General features: G+C 44.5%; 1 protein-coding gene across 2 annotated transcripts; it reads right to left on the bottom strand.

Annotated features, from left to right (window-relative positions):
• Positions 1 to 714: 714 nt before the first annotated feature.
• PLP1 (proteolipid protein 1) lies at positions 715 to 16,893 on the bottom strand. 2 transcript variants are annotated; one of them, XM_012787897.2, is made up of 7 exons: positions 16,719 to 16,893; positions 8,127 to 8,313; positions 6,839 to 7,100; positions 5,597 to 5,765; positions 5,055 to 5,128; positions 4,184 to 4,249; positions 715 to 2,791 (listed from the first exon to the last, which is right to left on the bottom strand). In XM_012787897.2, the coding sequence occupies exons 1-7, from the start codon at positions 16,720 to 16,722 to the stop codon at positions 2,720 to 2,722; spliced, it is 834 nt and encodes a 277-aa protein (XP_012643351.1). In that variant the 5' UTR covers positions 16,723 to 16,893; the 3' UTR covers positions 715 to 2,719. The 2 variants fall into 2 exon arrangements, with proteins under 2 accessions (XP_012643351.1, XP_012643352.1); XM_012787898.2 differs by having other exon boundaries at positions 6,944 to 7,100.
• Between the last annotated feature and the right edge of the window lie 712 nt (positions 16,894 to 17,605).

The raw sequence follows: 17,605 nt of genomic DNA, 5'->3' as shown, positions 1-17,605 counted from the left end.
TAGGGTTGTGACAGGGTTTTATTTATTTTTTATTTATTTATTCATTGGTCTCAGCATTAAAGCCCTGCCATTGTCACACAGGTCTATATCCCGGGTGTGCTAGCGGGCTGGCCATACAGGGTAATAGGTGTCACTAATTTATTTTAATACTGCCCTGCCACAGCCCTATTTACATTTACGTTGCCCTTGCCATATCTGTCTGCTCTTTAAACATTAAACTTTCTATCTAGTACTCTTCAGGACAAACTAAATATTCATCATGTATGAAGAACTAAGGACTCATTACTAGACTATCCAAACAATTTAAAGAGGAGGTGACAATAACTTCAACCAAAACACACCAAAGGCTGGGTCACCACTATGGTATTGAAGAAGCAACTGTATTTGACTCTGAATTCGCAGAACACTCTGAAACCCAACTTCAAAGAGAAAAGAACCCTTTAAATAGGCACTACGTTGGAATCAAGATCTGAGTTCTAGTCCAAGCTCAGACAGATACTTATTGGGTTTCTTTGGATAGATTACTTTGCCTCTATTTTTCAGTGTCTCCAGCTATAAAAATAGAAGTGATCTAGCCATCAACTATTTATTTCAGAGAAGTGTTGTGAGAATGATCTGGATGATCTTCAAAATAAATGAACTCCCTGAACAAGGTCCAATTATTAAGTTTCTATTGTGAGATCAGATAGAAAAATTCACTCAAAGGACACAACGTTTGATTGAGAACATTCTTAATTTTATTTTCTTTAATTTTATAAAATACATTTTGTAAGATAAGTTTCTAAAAGTTTATCCTTTATGGGTGTTAAAATTGAAATTCTATATCAGAAATGGAAGAAACACTTTCAGTTGATTAACTCTCTTGGTGTGTGTATATGTGTGTATGTATACATGTGAGGTTTTTCAGGGAAGGGTTGGTTATTTGTTATGTTATTAAATCAAAACAAAACACAAGGTAAGGATTACTTCACTTTCCTTGATCTTGATTGGTTTCTTACAGAACATGTTCCCTCTCCTTCCTCTATGCAGCCTGGAAGCTTATCTCCTACACTGGTCTGAAAACAAGTATGAAGTGTCTTTTTGTAACGATCTTACATCTCCTTAAACATTGCTGAAACCACTTTTGGGGAAAAAGAACAACACAACTCTTTACAACAAAAGAGCTACAGTAAAAATCTTTCCTTCAATAAAAACCAATCAGACTTTTTTTTTAACCCAAAGTTAGCCCCCAAACAGGAAAAGACTGAAATCTCTTTTTGCCTGTCTTTTTCCCTGGAAGCTTACCAACTGAATAGCTGACGATTGGTGCATTCAGTTATGTGATCTATATCAGGAGAAAATAACCTTTATGTTAAACCTAACTCTTAACATGCCAAGATAACATTGCTAAGTAAAATCATCATCTCCCATTAGCTAGAAAGAACAACTAAACAGGTTACTCAAATTGAGGTTCAAATTCACCAAATCTGTTTCTGCAAAGGGCAGAATACTTGTACAAAATCCCAATAGATCCTCTCATTAGCCAATTTTTAATATCATTTGTGATGATGAATGTCCAATTTTCCTTTTTGGAAGAATCATAATCAAAGAATCATTCTCCAGACCTTTCTGATACGACCCCAAAACAAGTGATAAGCAAATTGGAATATGTGAAATGTGCATCATTCTGAAACAAATCAAGATCTTCAAATCACCTACTATGACTGTATGGATAATACCCCATGAAAAGAGCACCATTGTGAAGATATGACAGAGGCCAGAGTACACAACTAATTAACAGAAAAAAGACATGCTATCCAAAGAGTTATCTATCCTGTGTCTACCAGAGGGCCATTTCAGGTTACACCCTTAGCTACCAGCAACTGCTTCTCCTTAGACTAGTTTTTTTTTCACTAAGCTAGTTTTCTTCTATTCTCAGCTCCTTGGAAACCACAGGGTTGTCATGGTAGCTGTTATAAAGGAGAAGGGAGTGAGAAGATGCTGACAACACCCTGTTTCTCTTCCGTAACGAGGTGTAAGGCCAGATGCCCCCTTTGTCTACACAGACACTACGCTCCCTTATGCTATAAGTAAGGTTGGCTGAGTTAGGGCTTAAATAGTCCATTGCCACCGGGGTCAGTGCTCTCTTTCTAGGTGAAAGATCCTTGCTTTGACCCCCTTCTCCCAGCTGCAAGAGGCAGATATGGGCAAATGCTTTTATCATTTTGCTGGCATCCTTTTTTTCTTCTACCTTCAGTGGTAATTGGGAGACAGGAGTGAGTTCTCTGTTTTGTACACCAAGGAGAATATAATTGGCCCCTATCGATGGAAAGGGAACCAAGGACATTCCTTCTCTCTACCTGAGCATCTTTCTTTCCACTCTGTTTCCATCAATGGAAGTGCCCTTTGAGAAGAAAACACTTCCTGGTCCTCAGGAGATGCTTGAAAATTGAATTATAGCCTCCATTCCTTCGTGACTTGCAGTTGGGGAGTCACCTTCTTAGGCATTTCCCATTTCTAGCAGGAACCAGCTGTGAAGCAAAATGACTAAAAGAGGTGCGTAAGAGGGGAGAGTCCACAGAGAGACCTTAATCACTGCAAGACTCTCCTTTCTTGTTACACTCGTCAAGTAAGAAGAGGGCCAGTCAGTGGCAAAGGCAGAGTTAAGATGGGAGACGCAGCATTGTAGGCCGTGTGGTTAGAGCCTCACTATTAGAGAAAGGGGGATTTCTACAGGGGATCAGAACTTGGTGCCTCGGCCCATGAGTTTAAGGACGGCAAAGTTGTAAGTGGCAGCAATCATGAAGGTGAGCTGTAGGGAACAGAAGACAGAACATGAGTGAGAGTAGAAAAAGAAGTGCTCCCTCCTTCAGTCCCTTTGGGAATGAGGAAGGGCAGAAATAAAATCATAACTAAATAAAGGAAAACCCCCTGCTCTGCAAAAGCAGAGTTTGCCTCAGGGAAGTGAACGATAGATACATGGGCTCTGCCACATCCACATGTCTAAGAGACTGGGAGTCACAAGGTGCTTGCTGTAGACACACAGCCACACCAAACAGCATAGCCCTCCCCTGCTTAACGCATCAATTTATTTTAAAGGTGAGAAATTACTTGACTCTGTTTGAAAGGCTCAGCAATAGGAACCAGGAGTTCCTGGATGTGAGCTCATCTTTGTCTGATCACGGCTTACTCAGTGACTTCAGATAAATCATACTCAGTGACTTCAGATAAATCACTTCACCCTTCAGTGCCTTAGGTTTCTAATCTGCACAATGAGCACACTACACTGATACCACACTGTAACACTATCAGCAAGACCTGCGACACAGAATTGTATCATAGTCATAACAATTCTAATAATGTCAGGAGGTCCTTCCAATATTTCCACAAGATTAACTAAATCCATTGGAAAGTATCCAAGATGGATTCATATTTACAGTATACAGAATTCCAGGCTATAGCAAATCATGTTTAGTGATGTTTCAGTGTTTTGTCACTGACCTGACGAGGATGTATTGAGAACTAACTGTAATTTATGGCTGCAAACCACTTGGCAATATTATGTGCTCTGAAAATGCTAAATATTATCATTCATGACTATGAATCTTTGGCCTCCTCTTTCCTCACACCACTTTTCTTGTTCCTGTCTAATTTTTGAAGTTTTTCTGCCCTGCTAATCCAAAGTAGAAGCACACGGCTTCTACACTTTTCTGTCTCTTTCCAGCATCTTCTCTCCCGCATTTAAATGTTAAAGATAGAGGATAAACTAAGGTCTATATCTTCTTGCCTTATTTATTTATTTATTTATTGAGACAGAGTCTTGCTCTGTTGCCTGGGCTAGAGTGCCGTGGTGTCAGCTTAGCTCACAGCAACCTCAAACTCCTGGGCTCAAGTGATCCTCCTGCCTCAGGCTCCCAATTAGCTGGGGCACAGTTGCATGCTACCACACGCAGCTAATTTTTCTATTTTTTTTAGTTGCCCCACTAATTTTTTTTCTATTTTTAAGTAGAGATGGGGGTCTCACTCTTGCTCAGGCTGGTCTCGAACTCCTGACTTCAAGCGATCCTCCTGCCTTGGCCTCCCAGAGTTCTAGGATTACAAACATGAGCCACCACGCCTGGCCTGTCTTCTTGCTTTTTAGCATAGCTGTACCCAAGCTATCCTGGGCCCATTTATTTACTTAGATCATTCAAAGACAACTCACCAGGGAAACCAGTGTAGCCGCAGCCCCCACAAATGCAGCAATAAACAGGTGGAAAGTCATTTGGAACTGCAGGAAAATGCAAGAGAGAGAGAACTGTTTCTTGCAACAGCAAAAATATGCTCCACTGTAAATTGTAAATTCGACTTTCTAGATGTGTGTGTTGATGTCTTTCTTGTATGTTAATTTTGCATCTCTAAATTTTCACCTCCCTTAGTGTAGACCTCCCAGTCTTCAATGTACATGATAGTATCAGGCACCATAGCACCCAGAACAAAGAAAACTCATAAAAATGTATAGTACTCCCAAATAATCAACTGGTTCCCTAGAGTTGTGCCCAGAGGCCCAAAATGTAAAGTCAACACTTTGCTTTCAAAGAAATAACTTACTACTTTCCTTCCCAGAATTTACTTTTATTCCGCTGTCTCATTTGTGCATGATATCCTTTCTCAATCCAGTGATTTCCTTTTTTGAATATATTTATTTTACCTCTCATTAGAGATTGAGAAACTTAAAGTGTTTTTTAAAACGTATAATGTCCCTGTGCACAGCCCATTCTCTTGATGAGGTTTTTAAATAAAGAATGAAAATTTTCATTTGGGGGATTTTGCCACTAGGCTCTACCTTTACCTAAAATACCATTAAGGAGGGAAGTTTAAGAATGGAAGTCTTTCTACGCAGCCCTTGGGAAAATAGGTATTTTACCATCTATGCTCATTGGCTCAGGCATGCTCAGCCAATATTTTGTAGAAGGCAATCTGTTAATTCAAAATCCAGCAAAGAGAAAATTAAGTCCTTAAAATTGAAGGCCATGGATAGAAATTTGTATGGTATTAGCCATTTCATTGTAAACTAACCCAAATAGTCCACTCACCTCGGCTGTTTTGCAGATAGACAGAAGGTTGGAGCCACAAACCTTGCCAGGGAAAGCATTCCATGGGAGCACACCTAAGTAAGACACAAAAATCAACCAAGGTAAACTTCATGGAGTTATGGGGCCAGAGACTTTCCCTCAGGGCCCTTCTTTCATCTCTAATCATCCTGACTATAAAGTTGGATTCCACCAGCAATCAGGATCCTGTTTTCTAAAGATTTACAAAAAAAAGTACTGCTGGTATTGAACAGTTGTGAAATCTTGTTTTTGTTATTGAAATGTGCTGCTTTGGGGTTGGGAACAGCTGTCAATTAGAGCAGAGCAGTGTGAACGGCCAAGAAAACTCCCACCACTTCCGAATCCCCTTCCCAGGGAAGAAACTTCTCTGGTCTCAGTGGGGAGGGATTAACAAACTGAGAGCCAGGTGTTCATCATCTTGTATTTTTCCCATAATTACCACCCTCCCTACCCTAAGAAAAGAGCCAAATATATAGTGCTCCCATGGTGGGTAGGAAAGCCAAAGCACCCATGCCCTAACTCACCATACATCCTGGCATCAGCACAGAGACTGCCTATACTGGCAGAGGTCTTGCTGGGGAAGGCGATAGACTGGCAGGTGGTCCAGGTGTTGAAGTAAATGTACACAGGCACGGCAGAGCAGGCAAACACCAGGAGCCACACAACGGTCAGGGCATAGGTGATGCCCACAAACTAAAATGATTGACATGGGGCGGTTAGAGATCAGCGTTAGCCTGAAGACATTGAAACACAAACTGGGAGACCCTGGAGTGGCATGTGCCACACAATGAAACCAGATTCCAGGGCTCTCCCCCAAATGAAATTAGTGAGCAGGGCACCTCTGCCAAATGCCATTGGCAGTATCTACTAAAGAATTGGCCCCAAGTGTGACAGGAGGGTGGGGGGAATGGGTGGGGGTAGGAGTGAGGAGGATCCCTGGGTTAGAGAGGCTTCAGGAGGTTTTGGGGGCAGATAAGGTGTAAAGAAATCAAAACAGATCTTGAAAGAAAGTCGTGCCATTTTGTGCCTTAGGCTGAGCTTAGAAAATGTTCCTTATCACAGGAACTTTTTTGTTCCCTAGTCATTGAACAAAGCCAATAGGAGATTGAAATTTCAGATATAAAAACCTTTCTAAGCTAACTGCTGGCCACAAAAAGACATTGCCACAACCTACACATGTTCGGACCCCAAAGGATCTTTAATTCTAGGGACTGAAAACCAATGTGTGCCTTATCAGAAGTATGGATAGCCCTCAGACAAAGATAAAACATAAAATCCGCAGATCTACACTAATTCCCCCTGGGACCTCCAACAGTGTGAGATCTTGGAATATCATGAATTCCACCTTGGAGCCAATTATTTAATTTCTAAGATCCACCCTCGCTCTCAGGTCAGGTGCCTAAGTCTCAATCCTAAGAGCAGCATTTTAGTCTTGGGCGGTCAGATCCACTCTTGTGGTCCCTGCTAGGAAGGGAGCAAAGGGATACCAACAGATGGCTTAGAAATGGTCTGATTGTACGAAGCATCCCATAAAAGTCATGCTTTTCATTTTGAGATGAAATTGTCTAGGGAACCTTTGAAAGGCGAGGCTAAGCCGGCTGGGCACCACGTTCTTCCCGACCTTCTCGTTTGGCTGTAGCCATCGCTTCCTCACTCAAAAGCCAGGCCCCTAGAGAGGACCCAGCCTTGCGTGGGGATGAGGCCACAGACTCACGCCCCATTGTCCCCACCCCTTGTTATTGCCACAAAATCCTGAGGATGATCACCTTGTCGGGATGTCCTAGCCATTTTCCCAAACAATGACACACCCGCTCCAAAGAATGAGCTTGATGTTGGCCTCTGGAACCCCTCCCCTTCTGGCCCCCTGTTACCGTTGCGCTCAGGCCCTTGCCGCAGATGGTGGTCTTGTAGTCGCCAAAGATCTGCCTGACTGCACCGGTGGTGTAGAAGCCCTCAGCCAGCAGGAGGGCCCCATAAAGGAAGAAGAAAGAGGCAGTTCCATAGATGACATACTGGAAGGCATGGATCCTGCATTAGCAGATAGACAAAAGAGACCACAGAATCATATTAATTGGGGACTCAGCTCTTTTCCTGCATATAAGTGAGGTACACACCACAACAGGGACTTTAGCAGGGTTAGGGATTCTTTAGAAGAATCACTAGGCTCCCCCTGCACGCTTTTACCTTGTCTTTACTGAAGTAAATGAAGGCAGAGCGCATGTGGCCGTGAGCATATGCTCCTCTCCCCACCTCTTGCTTACCCTGCACTCGGAGAACCAGGGCCCTACTCTCCTGGCCTGACCCTTTGGAGATGCCAGCTCACAGGAGAGGGGAGCTAGACACAAGGAAGAGGGGTGAAGGAACAGGAGCCTAACTTGTTCTAGGAACAGGAGAGGTTTAGTATTAATACTAAACCCGAGCAGACTAGAGCAGCGTGTCAAACCAAGAGCAGCGACCCCACTCTGCCCAGTCTTTGTGCGCACCCCCCTCCCCCACAGGGTTCTCTGTTCCTACCCCTGTGGAGGCCCCAACTCCAGCAATATTGACCACACCTAGCAGAGGTCAGAACATGTGTGAGAGAACAAGGAGGGGTGGGAGGGAGCTGGCAGGCCCCTCCTTTCTAAATCTGGCACTTTCCCCTCATTTTAGGGCTTCAGATGTGGTAGAGGCAGAATCTGCACACAGAGGGCAGACTCAGAAATCCTGTCTGGTGTGGTGGCTCACGCCTGTAATCCTAGCACTCTGGGAGGCCGAGGAGGGTCGAGGTCAGGAGTTCGAAACCAGCCTGAGCAAGAGCGAGACCCTGTCTCTACTAAAAAATAGAAAGAAATTAGTTGGCCAACTAAAAATATACAGAAAAAAAATTAGCTGGGCATGGTGGCGCTGTAGCCTGGGCAACAGAGTGAGACTCTGTCTCAAAACACACACACAAAAGAAATCCTGTCTGGCTCCTCCCCAGTGCCTTGCTAGTCACTAAGGTGCTGCTGAGTTCTGTATCTCCAGGATGGAGAGAGGGAAAAAGAGAGAGGTCTGGGTGGGAGGGCAGGTACTTACACATTGATGAGATATTCATAGTCCTGGAAGTTTTTGGAGAAATACGTCTCAATTAGCTTTTCTGTGCCAGTGAGGGCTTCATGTCCACAGCCACAAAACAGTGCCACCCCAAAGAAACACAATCCAGTGGCCACCAGGGAAGCAAAGGGGGCCCCTACCAGACATCTTGCACAGCACTCTAGCAAGCCTGGGGAAGAAGGAGGGGAAACAGTCAGGCACATATAGTCGGTAGCTCACGCCACGCAGACCTCTCTGCCAGACCAGCCAGCCCCTGCGCTCACAGGCACAGAGAGGGTGGGCACCCCGGAGTCCCAAAGCAGGAGAGGCTACAGGTTTCAGTTTGGGGAATGTGAGATTGACCCAGAATCCTTACTTTGTTCTGTGTTTTAAAATAAATCCTTACTTTGAATTCTCAGATTTTATGGTATTTAAAAAAATAATAATAATAATTGAGTAATTCAAATAAGCAAGCCAGAGAGATTATTCAATCAGTCCCTCCTTCCTTATTGTTCTGGTCTGTTTGTTTGCATGATTGTTTTAATCATTCATCAGCTATTTGTGGAATAAATACATACTTACTCTATGCTCAGTATCGTGCTGGGTGTTATATGGGATAGAAACACAGAAAAGACATAGACTCTGCCATTTGGGAGTGCTTGGTTTCCTGAAGAAGAATTAGCTAGGTAGACCTAATAATATTTTCAACTAACAATTCCAGGCAGCCAAGTAAGTAGTTACAGAGGGTAAACGCACTTGGAGTTTCAGGAAGGGATAAGTGCAGGCTGGAGATGTTGGAATTGTCAGACAGAATTTGAGCCTGAAGAGCAGTCCAGGTGCAAAAAATGTTGGGAATTGCAAGCTCCTGGCTATCCCTGAACATTGTGTGTATTTGTTGCAAGGAGTGTGCAATTCTTCCTAGTCTAGATATGTGGGGAACAGTCCAAAGAGAAGGAGGGAACTGGCATAGGACAAGAAATGATAATAAGAGGATTACTTTTACTCACAATAATAAAAATGCAGGCTTAATGATTTTGGGGCACTTTGCACGGCTGTTTTGTCCCCCTATTCTGCAGCTTGGCCAGTGTCCCCATCTTCAGTCCTACACTAAGATTCTGTCAATACAACTACAAACAGACCTCATACAAAGTCAGCAAAGCATGAAATGCCTTTCTGGCACTGGGAAAACACACGAGGGCCTGGGAACACAGGTGTCCTAAAGTGCTAAGAATCCCCAAGATGCCCAGATCTGATATCCCAGGCCGCATGCCAGTGTTGCTGAGAAACAGGAAAGGCGCAAAAGAAGTCATAGGCTCTGAAAACAGTTGTGCCCCAAGTACTAGTCTCATGCTCTAAGGTGCCATATGGAGTGAAACTTAGCAAATGCCAAGTAGACGACTGACTAGATGGGAAAAAGATAGCTCCCTCTGGCCTCTTCGCCAGATCCCTAAAAGATGAAAGAAATGAAAATGATAAGTTCTTCAGACAAAAATTCTTAATTCATATCTATGAGTATATATATACACACACACACACACACACATATTTATATATACAGACACACTAACTGATTTTATGTATCTCTTCATATAGTATACACACACAACTAATCAGCAAATGTTCTGGGAAGCTGCTATTTTTGAATAAGCATGTTGTGATTCCTTGTAGAATGAAAATAAATTGCACTAATTTCTTTGGTTTGGATTTTTACATTCAAGCATTTCTCTAAGCCAAGCTCACTTGTCTATACCAGGGCATCAGGGGAAAGGGGAGTCCTTTGCCCGGCCCCCTTAATTTTAGCACAGTTTCTTTTTATCTCTAAGTACTTAAACACCTGGTGATTTGCACAGATGTATTGCATCAATGTGAATAGATTCTGAAAAACCAAATTATCTCTATCATGGGAAGGTTAAGGTAGAGGCATTTGTCTTTGTTCTCAGAGCTACAAAAGGAGTGAGTCCTATTACCTATTATCCCCTAAAATGACAGCCCTTCTCCACCCTTCAAAGAGCCTCTTCTTCAAAGATCCTCATATGTCACACCAGAAATGAGACTTGGACGCCCAAGCCAAGCCAAGTAAGTAGCTAAGTTTTGCAACTGAACTCAGTTCCTTTCCTTTTCCAAGAACTGAAGTGCTGCTGCCAGGAAACTTAGCCTCTATAAGAAGCAATCAACTTGTAGTTGTGCTGCTCCAAGTGGAGGCTGAGTTTACTTAGTATGAACTTTGCGAGAATGCTTGGGAAGAGTGCCTCCTCAGAGCCCGCCCATAGGGGGTGGGGGTGGTTGTGTGTCAGTGTGTGAGAATGTGCACATACACTCGTGTATACCAGAGAGAAAAACACAACTGCTGAAATTGATCATTGTTCTCAGGAAACATTCCAGAAATTGATCTTCCTCTTTCTCAGTAGGTTAAGATACTAGATTCATCCTGTAAGTCAAGAAAAAGAGCTTGGAAGTAAACAGTACTGCCATTTTCCCTCTCTGCCTATCCAACTCCTCCCCACCCCCAAACTCTTAGACTGTTCTACTAAAGAAGGTCTCTGAAGCCTGGGGTTGGGGTGGGGAGAGGAAGGTCAGTGACCCCACCGTTCCCTCTCTCCCCAGTACAGGGTCAGGGCTTGGACAGAGCCCTCCATAGCTCCTCTGGACAAAGAAGCCTTGTTCTTCCCTAAGATCTCAGGAGCCTCATTGGTATTCTGCAAGGGCCTGCAGGCCTGGGGGTGGGGAGGGGGTCAGACCCTGGGAACAATGGCAGGACTGTTTGTTTAGCTCAGGGTAAGGAGAGTCATCCACCCTAGCAAGTGGCCGTCCTGGGCCTACTCATTGACCCCAGCTTTTTCATCTGAGAAGGGCTAAGTGGTTGTGCAGGTGTGATCAGGGATGGAAGAACTTGAACTCTTGCTAGCCAAACAGAGAATTCCACTCCACACTTTAGCTGATGCCCCCTCCAGGGTTGTAAAGATGAGGGGGAAAATCTTCTTGTGTGGATCTGATCCTTCCCTCATCATCCAAATAACCTGAGAGTGTCATCGGTCATGTTCTTACTGGGTGATAAAGGGATAAACTTTGGGAGCAGCTCTGAATCACCAGCTAATACTTTCTTTCCACATCCATTTTTCCTCTATTTTCTTAGAGCTCAGATAACTTAGCATCCCCTTTGCTGCTCCACTGCTGCTCAAAGCAAAGGACAAGAAAGACATAGCCTTTAATGAGTCTCTAATGTGGAGTCTGAAATAAATGGCCTTGGATAAATCTATCAGTATTGAGCTATATACAGTTCAACAATATCAGCATAAGCATCAGTTGTCCATCTCTTGATAATTGAGATGAAATGTTTGCTCTGAGGGCATTTAAGTTCAGCAGAATTGAAGAATTTCAGTTAGTCTGTCCAAGCAAAAATCAGATCTGGGATTTTAACTGAGAAAAATTCAGAACATGCAAGAAATTGTCTTTTCATCAAAGTAGGTGACAATCAAAGCATTCCAAAAAAGGTCCACTGGGTTTGCTTTGATTTTTCACAGTCCAAGAAATGTCCTTGGGTATATGTGAACAATAGCCTGAAGCCTGCAGGCTCTCCATTTCCGAACCCCTCATGGTTAAAAGGATGTGGGGTTGATTCAGGAAGGCTGAGGGGGTGATTCTGGAGGAGAAGTTCCTTGGCTCTCTCAAGAGACATTCTCACATCTCCAAGCTGTGCCATGGAAGAGGTGGCATAAAAGAACTATGCAGTGATCATATTACTCAGTGCAACTCAATAGGATGAAGCTGGCTGACTTTGATGAGAGATCATAGAGAAAAATAATGACCCTCTTGGGTATTTTCCTTTCATTTCTGTTTATGTGAATTCCGCATAAGCATTAAGCACATGAGCAGTGACATAGACACAAGAAGAAACAGAGGGGAATTATAAGGCCCAATCCCTTTCTTCAGAGAACTTGCTATCTTGTTGGAGAGAACAAAGTTATGTCTGTGAATTAAAAACCAAAGCTACCTATAATCAAGTGTTAAAATGGGTATGACCAAGTCCTGTGGACAAAATATCAGCAAAGGGGAAAGATGAGTTCAGGGTTGGCTACATTTATCTGCAAACTCCCAAAACTAGTCTAATCAACCTGAAGAACTACAAGCCTTCTCACCAATGCTTTTCACAGGGGCCTGACAGACATCAACAGGACCAAGGTGGCTCTGATACCAATCCGGGCCCATCAAGGGACTGGTTTGATCCTGATGCTGGCTCTTTAAGCACACACCAAGAGCTCCCAAGCCCTCCCTCCTTTCCCATGCCCTGGGCATGCCTCAAGGACCGGCTCCATGATGGAAATTCAGTGTGAATCTGGGAACTCATCAAAGGGAGGAAAGGAAGGGCTTTCATGGAAAGGAATGGTAGAAAGAGACCAATTGTACCCTACACAATTCCCAGCCTGTCCCTTGAATCCAGCTGACAAAGGGAGAGATAGAAGAACCCTATACAATAGAGCTAAACAACAGGCAGGCTCATTGAGTGAGAAACTGGCCCCATCTCCCTAAGTCTCTAATCTGCGCTACAGTCTTACCCTCCTCCCAGAACCCACCCCTTAACCTCACCCCATGAACAGAGGCCTCCTTGATCAAGGCCCATAGCAGTTGACAAGGCCAAGATGCTAGAGCAGCCGTGACTGGTACTAGGGATGGATGGGGATGAGTGGGTGGGTTCTAGGAGTAAAACATCTGGAGGTGCCAGAGACAAAGACTTTTGCTTCTGGCCTTACCCTGGTCAGACAATGCCCTGCTTATAATCTTATCTTTCCTTCATGATATCAGCAAGTGCTACATTCAAGTGCTAGAAAGGGGCCCTGCAGTCCCCAGGGCCTAGGAATCCACACCTGCTGGATAGTCAAGTCATGTAGGTAAGGTTAAAAAAAAAAGGAATCTCAGCCTCCTCTTTGGACAGGTATCATTATTACCATGGAAATAGCATCTGGACCACCTTATTTCCTGTACTTCCCACTCCTCTTCGGACACACAAACATACATACAGAAAGAGGGATGTATACATGCCAATCTCTGTGCAAACACTGGGAGGTGGCATTGTTTGAGGTAGGAGCTTGATTGTTAAAACCTATCCCTGGCACATTGTCTCCACCTTGCCCACTTATGGGAAGACGAAAGAGAAGTAACCAGCACTAGAGACAACAGTAACCATACCTTGTTCCTCAGGTCGGTCTCCCACCAATTTCTCGTCTCTCCTTGGTTGCAGGTTGAAGCTGATCTGAGGAACCTTATCCTCTTCCTTGGGATGTCACTGACTGTTTTCCAGAGCCCTGTCTGGCAGATAGCTCAGAGGCCAGTACAGAGCTGAGAGATGACCCATGGGACTATTATGTAATAGCCAAGAGGGATTAATCTATCAGTACTTGCTGATAGATTAATACTTGCTTTGGATCTATTAGTACTACTAATCTATTAGCACTTGCTTTGGATGTAAGTTTGGCACTGGGTAGGTCCGGAGAGCAGGAAAGAAAGGGGAAGCTACTCTGTCCACCTACCATGGCTGGTATGACCCTTCCTGATGATGTCACTGCCCTCACTTGCTCTTCTCTAGACCTGAAGTGCTGTGGGCAGGGAGGGCATTTCTACCATTGCTTTCTTTCAAGTTAAAGAGCGGTACCTGAGGGATGGCTTTCAAGGCTTCAAGATGATACACAAAAAGGCAATGATGGAAAAAGATGCCACTGGGGTTACCTTAATGGGTTTGGAGACTTTATTTCCCCTCCTGGCCGCCTCCCAGGGTTGAGCCTTTTACCACTCAGACAGCTCTGAGAGAACAGTTCTAGTTGTCAGGCCGTTGAGTAAATGTCTGGCTTTCCTAGCTTAGAACCAGGACAAAAGCCCCCCAAAGCGGGGCAGGCCTTTCAATCTCCCCGGCTCTCCAAGAGCTCTGGCTCTGCAGAGGCCAAGGTGAGCAGTGGGGTGGGGAAGGCTGCCCTTGATAATTTTAGTCAGTGTCTCTAGGAAGAGTGAGTGAACGTGCTAGTTTGGATCTGGTTTCTTTTTAGCTCCTGGCATTCTTGTGGCATTCCAGCCATCTTGATGAGATTCGGTTAGTCTTAAGGCATTTTGTAAAACTCGACCCCTGCTCTGCTGCCACACTTTTTGCCTAGGCTACACCCACTTTCTCTGAGCCAGCCAAAGCTACACTGCTCGGCAAACAGCCACGTTTGGAGGGAAGCATCACAGTCTGGTTACCAGGGTAACAGCCACTGTTCTCAGACGACAACAGGCTTGCAGAAGCCAATGTTTTGATGTTCAGTAATGGCATTGTGTTACTGAGCCATTATACCGAGAATAATCAGCTACTGCTCTTTGGTTCCTTTTTGGCTCTGTTATTATCCCAAAGACTCATTTGGAACATTCCCCTTCCAAATCGAGACAGAGTTTAATGAGCTATCATTTCCCTGCATACATTTTTTGTGCAGATGCTATTGAATTCAGCATTTCTCTTTGCTTCCAATCCTAAGGGATTCTATATGGTCGAGGGAGTAAGCTTCCTGTTCCTGGAGGTGATTAAGCAGAGGCTGTATGAACATTTAATTGGCTGTTGTAGAAATGAATCCTGCATTGAAGGTTGGCTCAGACAACTTCTTAAAGCTCCTTCCAATCCCAGATTCCATGACATAATTTGTCTGCTGCAATTGTTAAACAGCAACACACTCCACATCAGAAGTAGTAACGGTACCTGGTTAGAGATGGTCTATAATTCAAAGTAATTGAGGTACTCTGTTATTGAATAACGGAAAACTCAGGGGCTACTCTATCATGTGTACCTGGCCCAAGTATTGACCAGGGCTGGGAGTTGGGACCCAATACCCATCCTCTAAGGTGCGCTTATCTGTGCCAATCTTCCTTTGGGGGAAATCATCCAGCCTCTGTAACAGAAAACTGTTCCTGTGGACACCTTATTTGTTCCTGCCTTTCCTCGGGGATTTCAAGCCCTGAGGAAGTAATATTCCCGAGGAAGGAAGTAAAATTACTCCCTTTCTGTTTCTGATGCACAGCCTACCTGATACTTGATCAGGTGCCCTAACATTAGATAGGGCTCCTGACGTTATCCAGGGCAAGAGTTCACTTTCTCTGACATTCACCTTTCACCTGACCACACTTACTTGGTCAAGTGATTGTTACCCAAGCACACAAAATGCACACAAAGAGAACCCAGCCACCCTGGAAAAAGTAAAAGTTAGCCTGCACACATATTATCGTATAATAATCAGTATGGTCATGATTTACAGTTGTTATAGATCTTGCCCACTTTCAAAGGACTTCTACATCGTTATTACTTGATTCTCACAATCCTGAAAGTAGACAAAGCAGTTGTTGCTATCCCAATTTTCCAGATGATGAAATGACGAGTCACGGTGACCTGCCCAAGGTCATGCAGTTCATAAGCAGCCAATCTGGGATTCGAACCTGATTGGAGTCTCGAACCTGATTGTTCTGACTCCAGTGCTCTGCCCTCCTGACTATCCTATGTGAATATATGCTTCAAAGAGCTTTCCCAGTGTTCCATGACAAAACAACCTAAAGGCTGAACCAGATCAATATAATTGAAAACATACCACCATGAGTGTCATTGGAGTCTAGTTGGTACTACACTTGATGAGAAATACATGGGGCAATTGAGTCTCATTTCATTTAGGATGCATTCAAGTTGCTACTCTTGTTTTGCCAAATGTCAGCAACGTCTACATGACTCTGAGGCAGCCTGTATGGACGCGGACCCTCGCGCTCTGCACACCTTACTCTGAGTAGACACTACCAGGTACTGGAAACTCATAGCTTCTCTCTTTGTTCAAGGGACCTAGAGAAGCACTCAACCAACTCAGCAAGTGCCCTAAGGTCCCAGCAGCCTCCTTGTCATAGCAGAGATTCAGAGTCCGAGCCATGCCCTCAGGAAGGCTAAGTCTGTGATATTTGCTAAAAATGGTTGCCCATGTGCAAGTGCGTGCGTGTGCGTGTGTCCACACACACACACATACATGCACACCACTGCCTGTATCTGTTTCCCATGGTAAAGCCACTGAGGACTTTCTTTAAATTTCCTGAACCTGAGAATGGCCCCCTCAGCCATGGTCAAGCCTAAGTCCAGCTTGCCTGATTCCCCAACTTCCTACAGATGCCAAACAGGGTCCAAAGTTTGTATCAAGCGAGCAGCTATTTTGTACATCTGAGGAATAGTCAACACTCAGTTGCTTCCAGCAGGACCAGGGTGCCAGCTGATATGGCCATTACCAGGGCCTTGGAACCAAGGGAAAAGAGAAGGTAGAGGGAAGTGAGGGGTTAGGAGGACACATGACCACATCCATCCTGCTGGGTACTCTCTCCAAAAATCTGTGGGACTCTCCAGGTGCTGCTAGAATTCTTTGGCAATAAAGCATCATGCTCAGCACAGCAGAGAAGGAGTTAATCTAATTGGATGCTAAGGAATTAAAAAAGAAAACAAGTGCCAAAACACAACTCATTTAAATGGTTGGAAACCCCGAACCCCCAAAGTTGGAAATAGTCTCATGAATTCCTGTGCCTGCTTGAATCTTCCATGGTAAAGTTTTTGAAACTCACCCATGTCTTTGGGACTCTGACTCCAATTGTAGCCGGCTGGCTAGTCTGCTTTGCGGCTGACTTTGTTCAGCTGGAAGGATCCTGGTCTCTCCAGTCTCCTTCTTCGGTCCTTTACTTTTTCTCTCTGAGTATCTTTGTCCTCTTCTCCTGCACTGAAAAGGGCTTTCTGATTGACAGCCAACCCCCTTAAAGGGACAGGCCCGCTTTCCTCCTCCTCTCCTCCTCCCTTTCCCCTCCCCTTATCCCCACCTCCTTGGGGATACTCCCTTCTCTAAGGGCTCCATCTTCTCTCTCTGCCTTTCACTGCCAATTGTTTCATTTTCTTTCTTTTTTCCCTAAGCCTTGCCTGGAATTTCACTTTGCTGCAGAGACATCTGGAAATGTGGATTGGGGGTGGGAATAAAACGAAAAGGTCTTAGAAGCCTCCAGCTGATCCTTGAGTCTATTTGGTGTGGGATGTGGCAGCGCGAGCGTGAGAAGCCATGGAAGCCGTAGCCCTGACAGGGGGTCAGGGGCAAAAGCCTACATGTTGTCTCCCAGAGCCCTTCCAAACCTGCCCCAGCCCCACCGCTCTCTCCTAGCTGCCCGTGGCCCTGTCCACATTTCCCCTCCCCTCACTCCTTGGCAAATAAGCACTCCTCCCCCCACCCAGCTCTAGAAACACAATAGAGAAGAAAAATTCGTCTTTTAAAATAATTTCCTGCAAATCCTTCTCGGTTTCAACTGAATGAGGACAAAATGCAAGCTGTTGATTCCACGAACAGATTGTGACCAAGCTGGGGGAAGGCTGGAATTATAAAAATCGGACAGCTAGGCTAACAGAGACCCGGAGTGGGGCAAGACCTGCACAAGTTCACAGTCTAGGCTAAAGAAAAGGCCGGAGTTAA

Source organism: Microcebus murinus, chromosome X, assembly GCF_040939455.1.
Source record: "Microcebus murinus isolate Inina chromosome X, M.murinus_Inina_mat1.0, whole genome shotgun sequence".
In the NCBI taxonomy this organism is placed as follows: domain Eukaryota; kingdom Metazoa; phylum Chordata; class Mammalia; order Primates; family Cheirogaleidae; genus Microcebus; species Microcebus murinus.
Note: the sequence above shows the minus strand (reverse complement) of the source record. Positions and strands in the feature narration are given on the sequence as shown.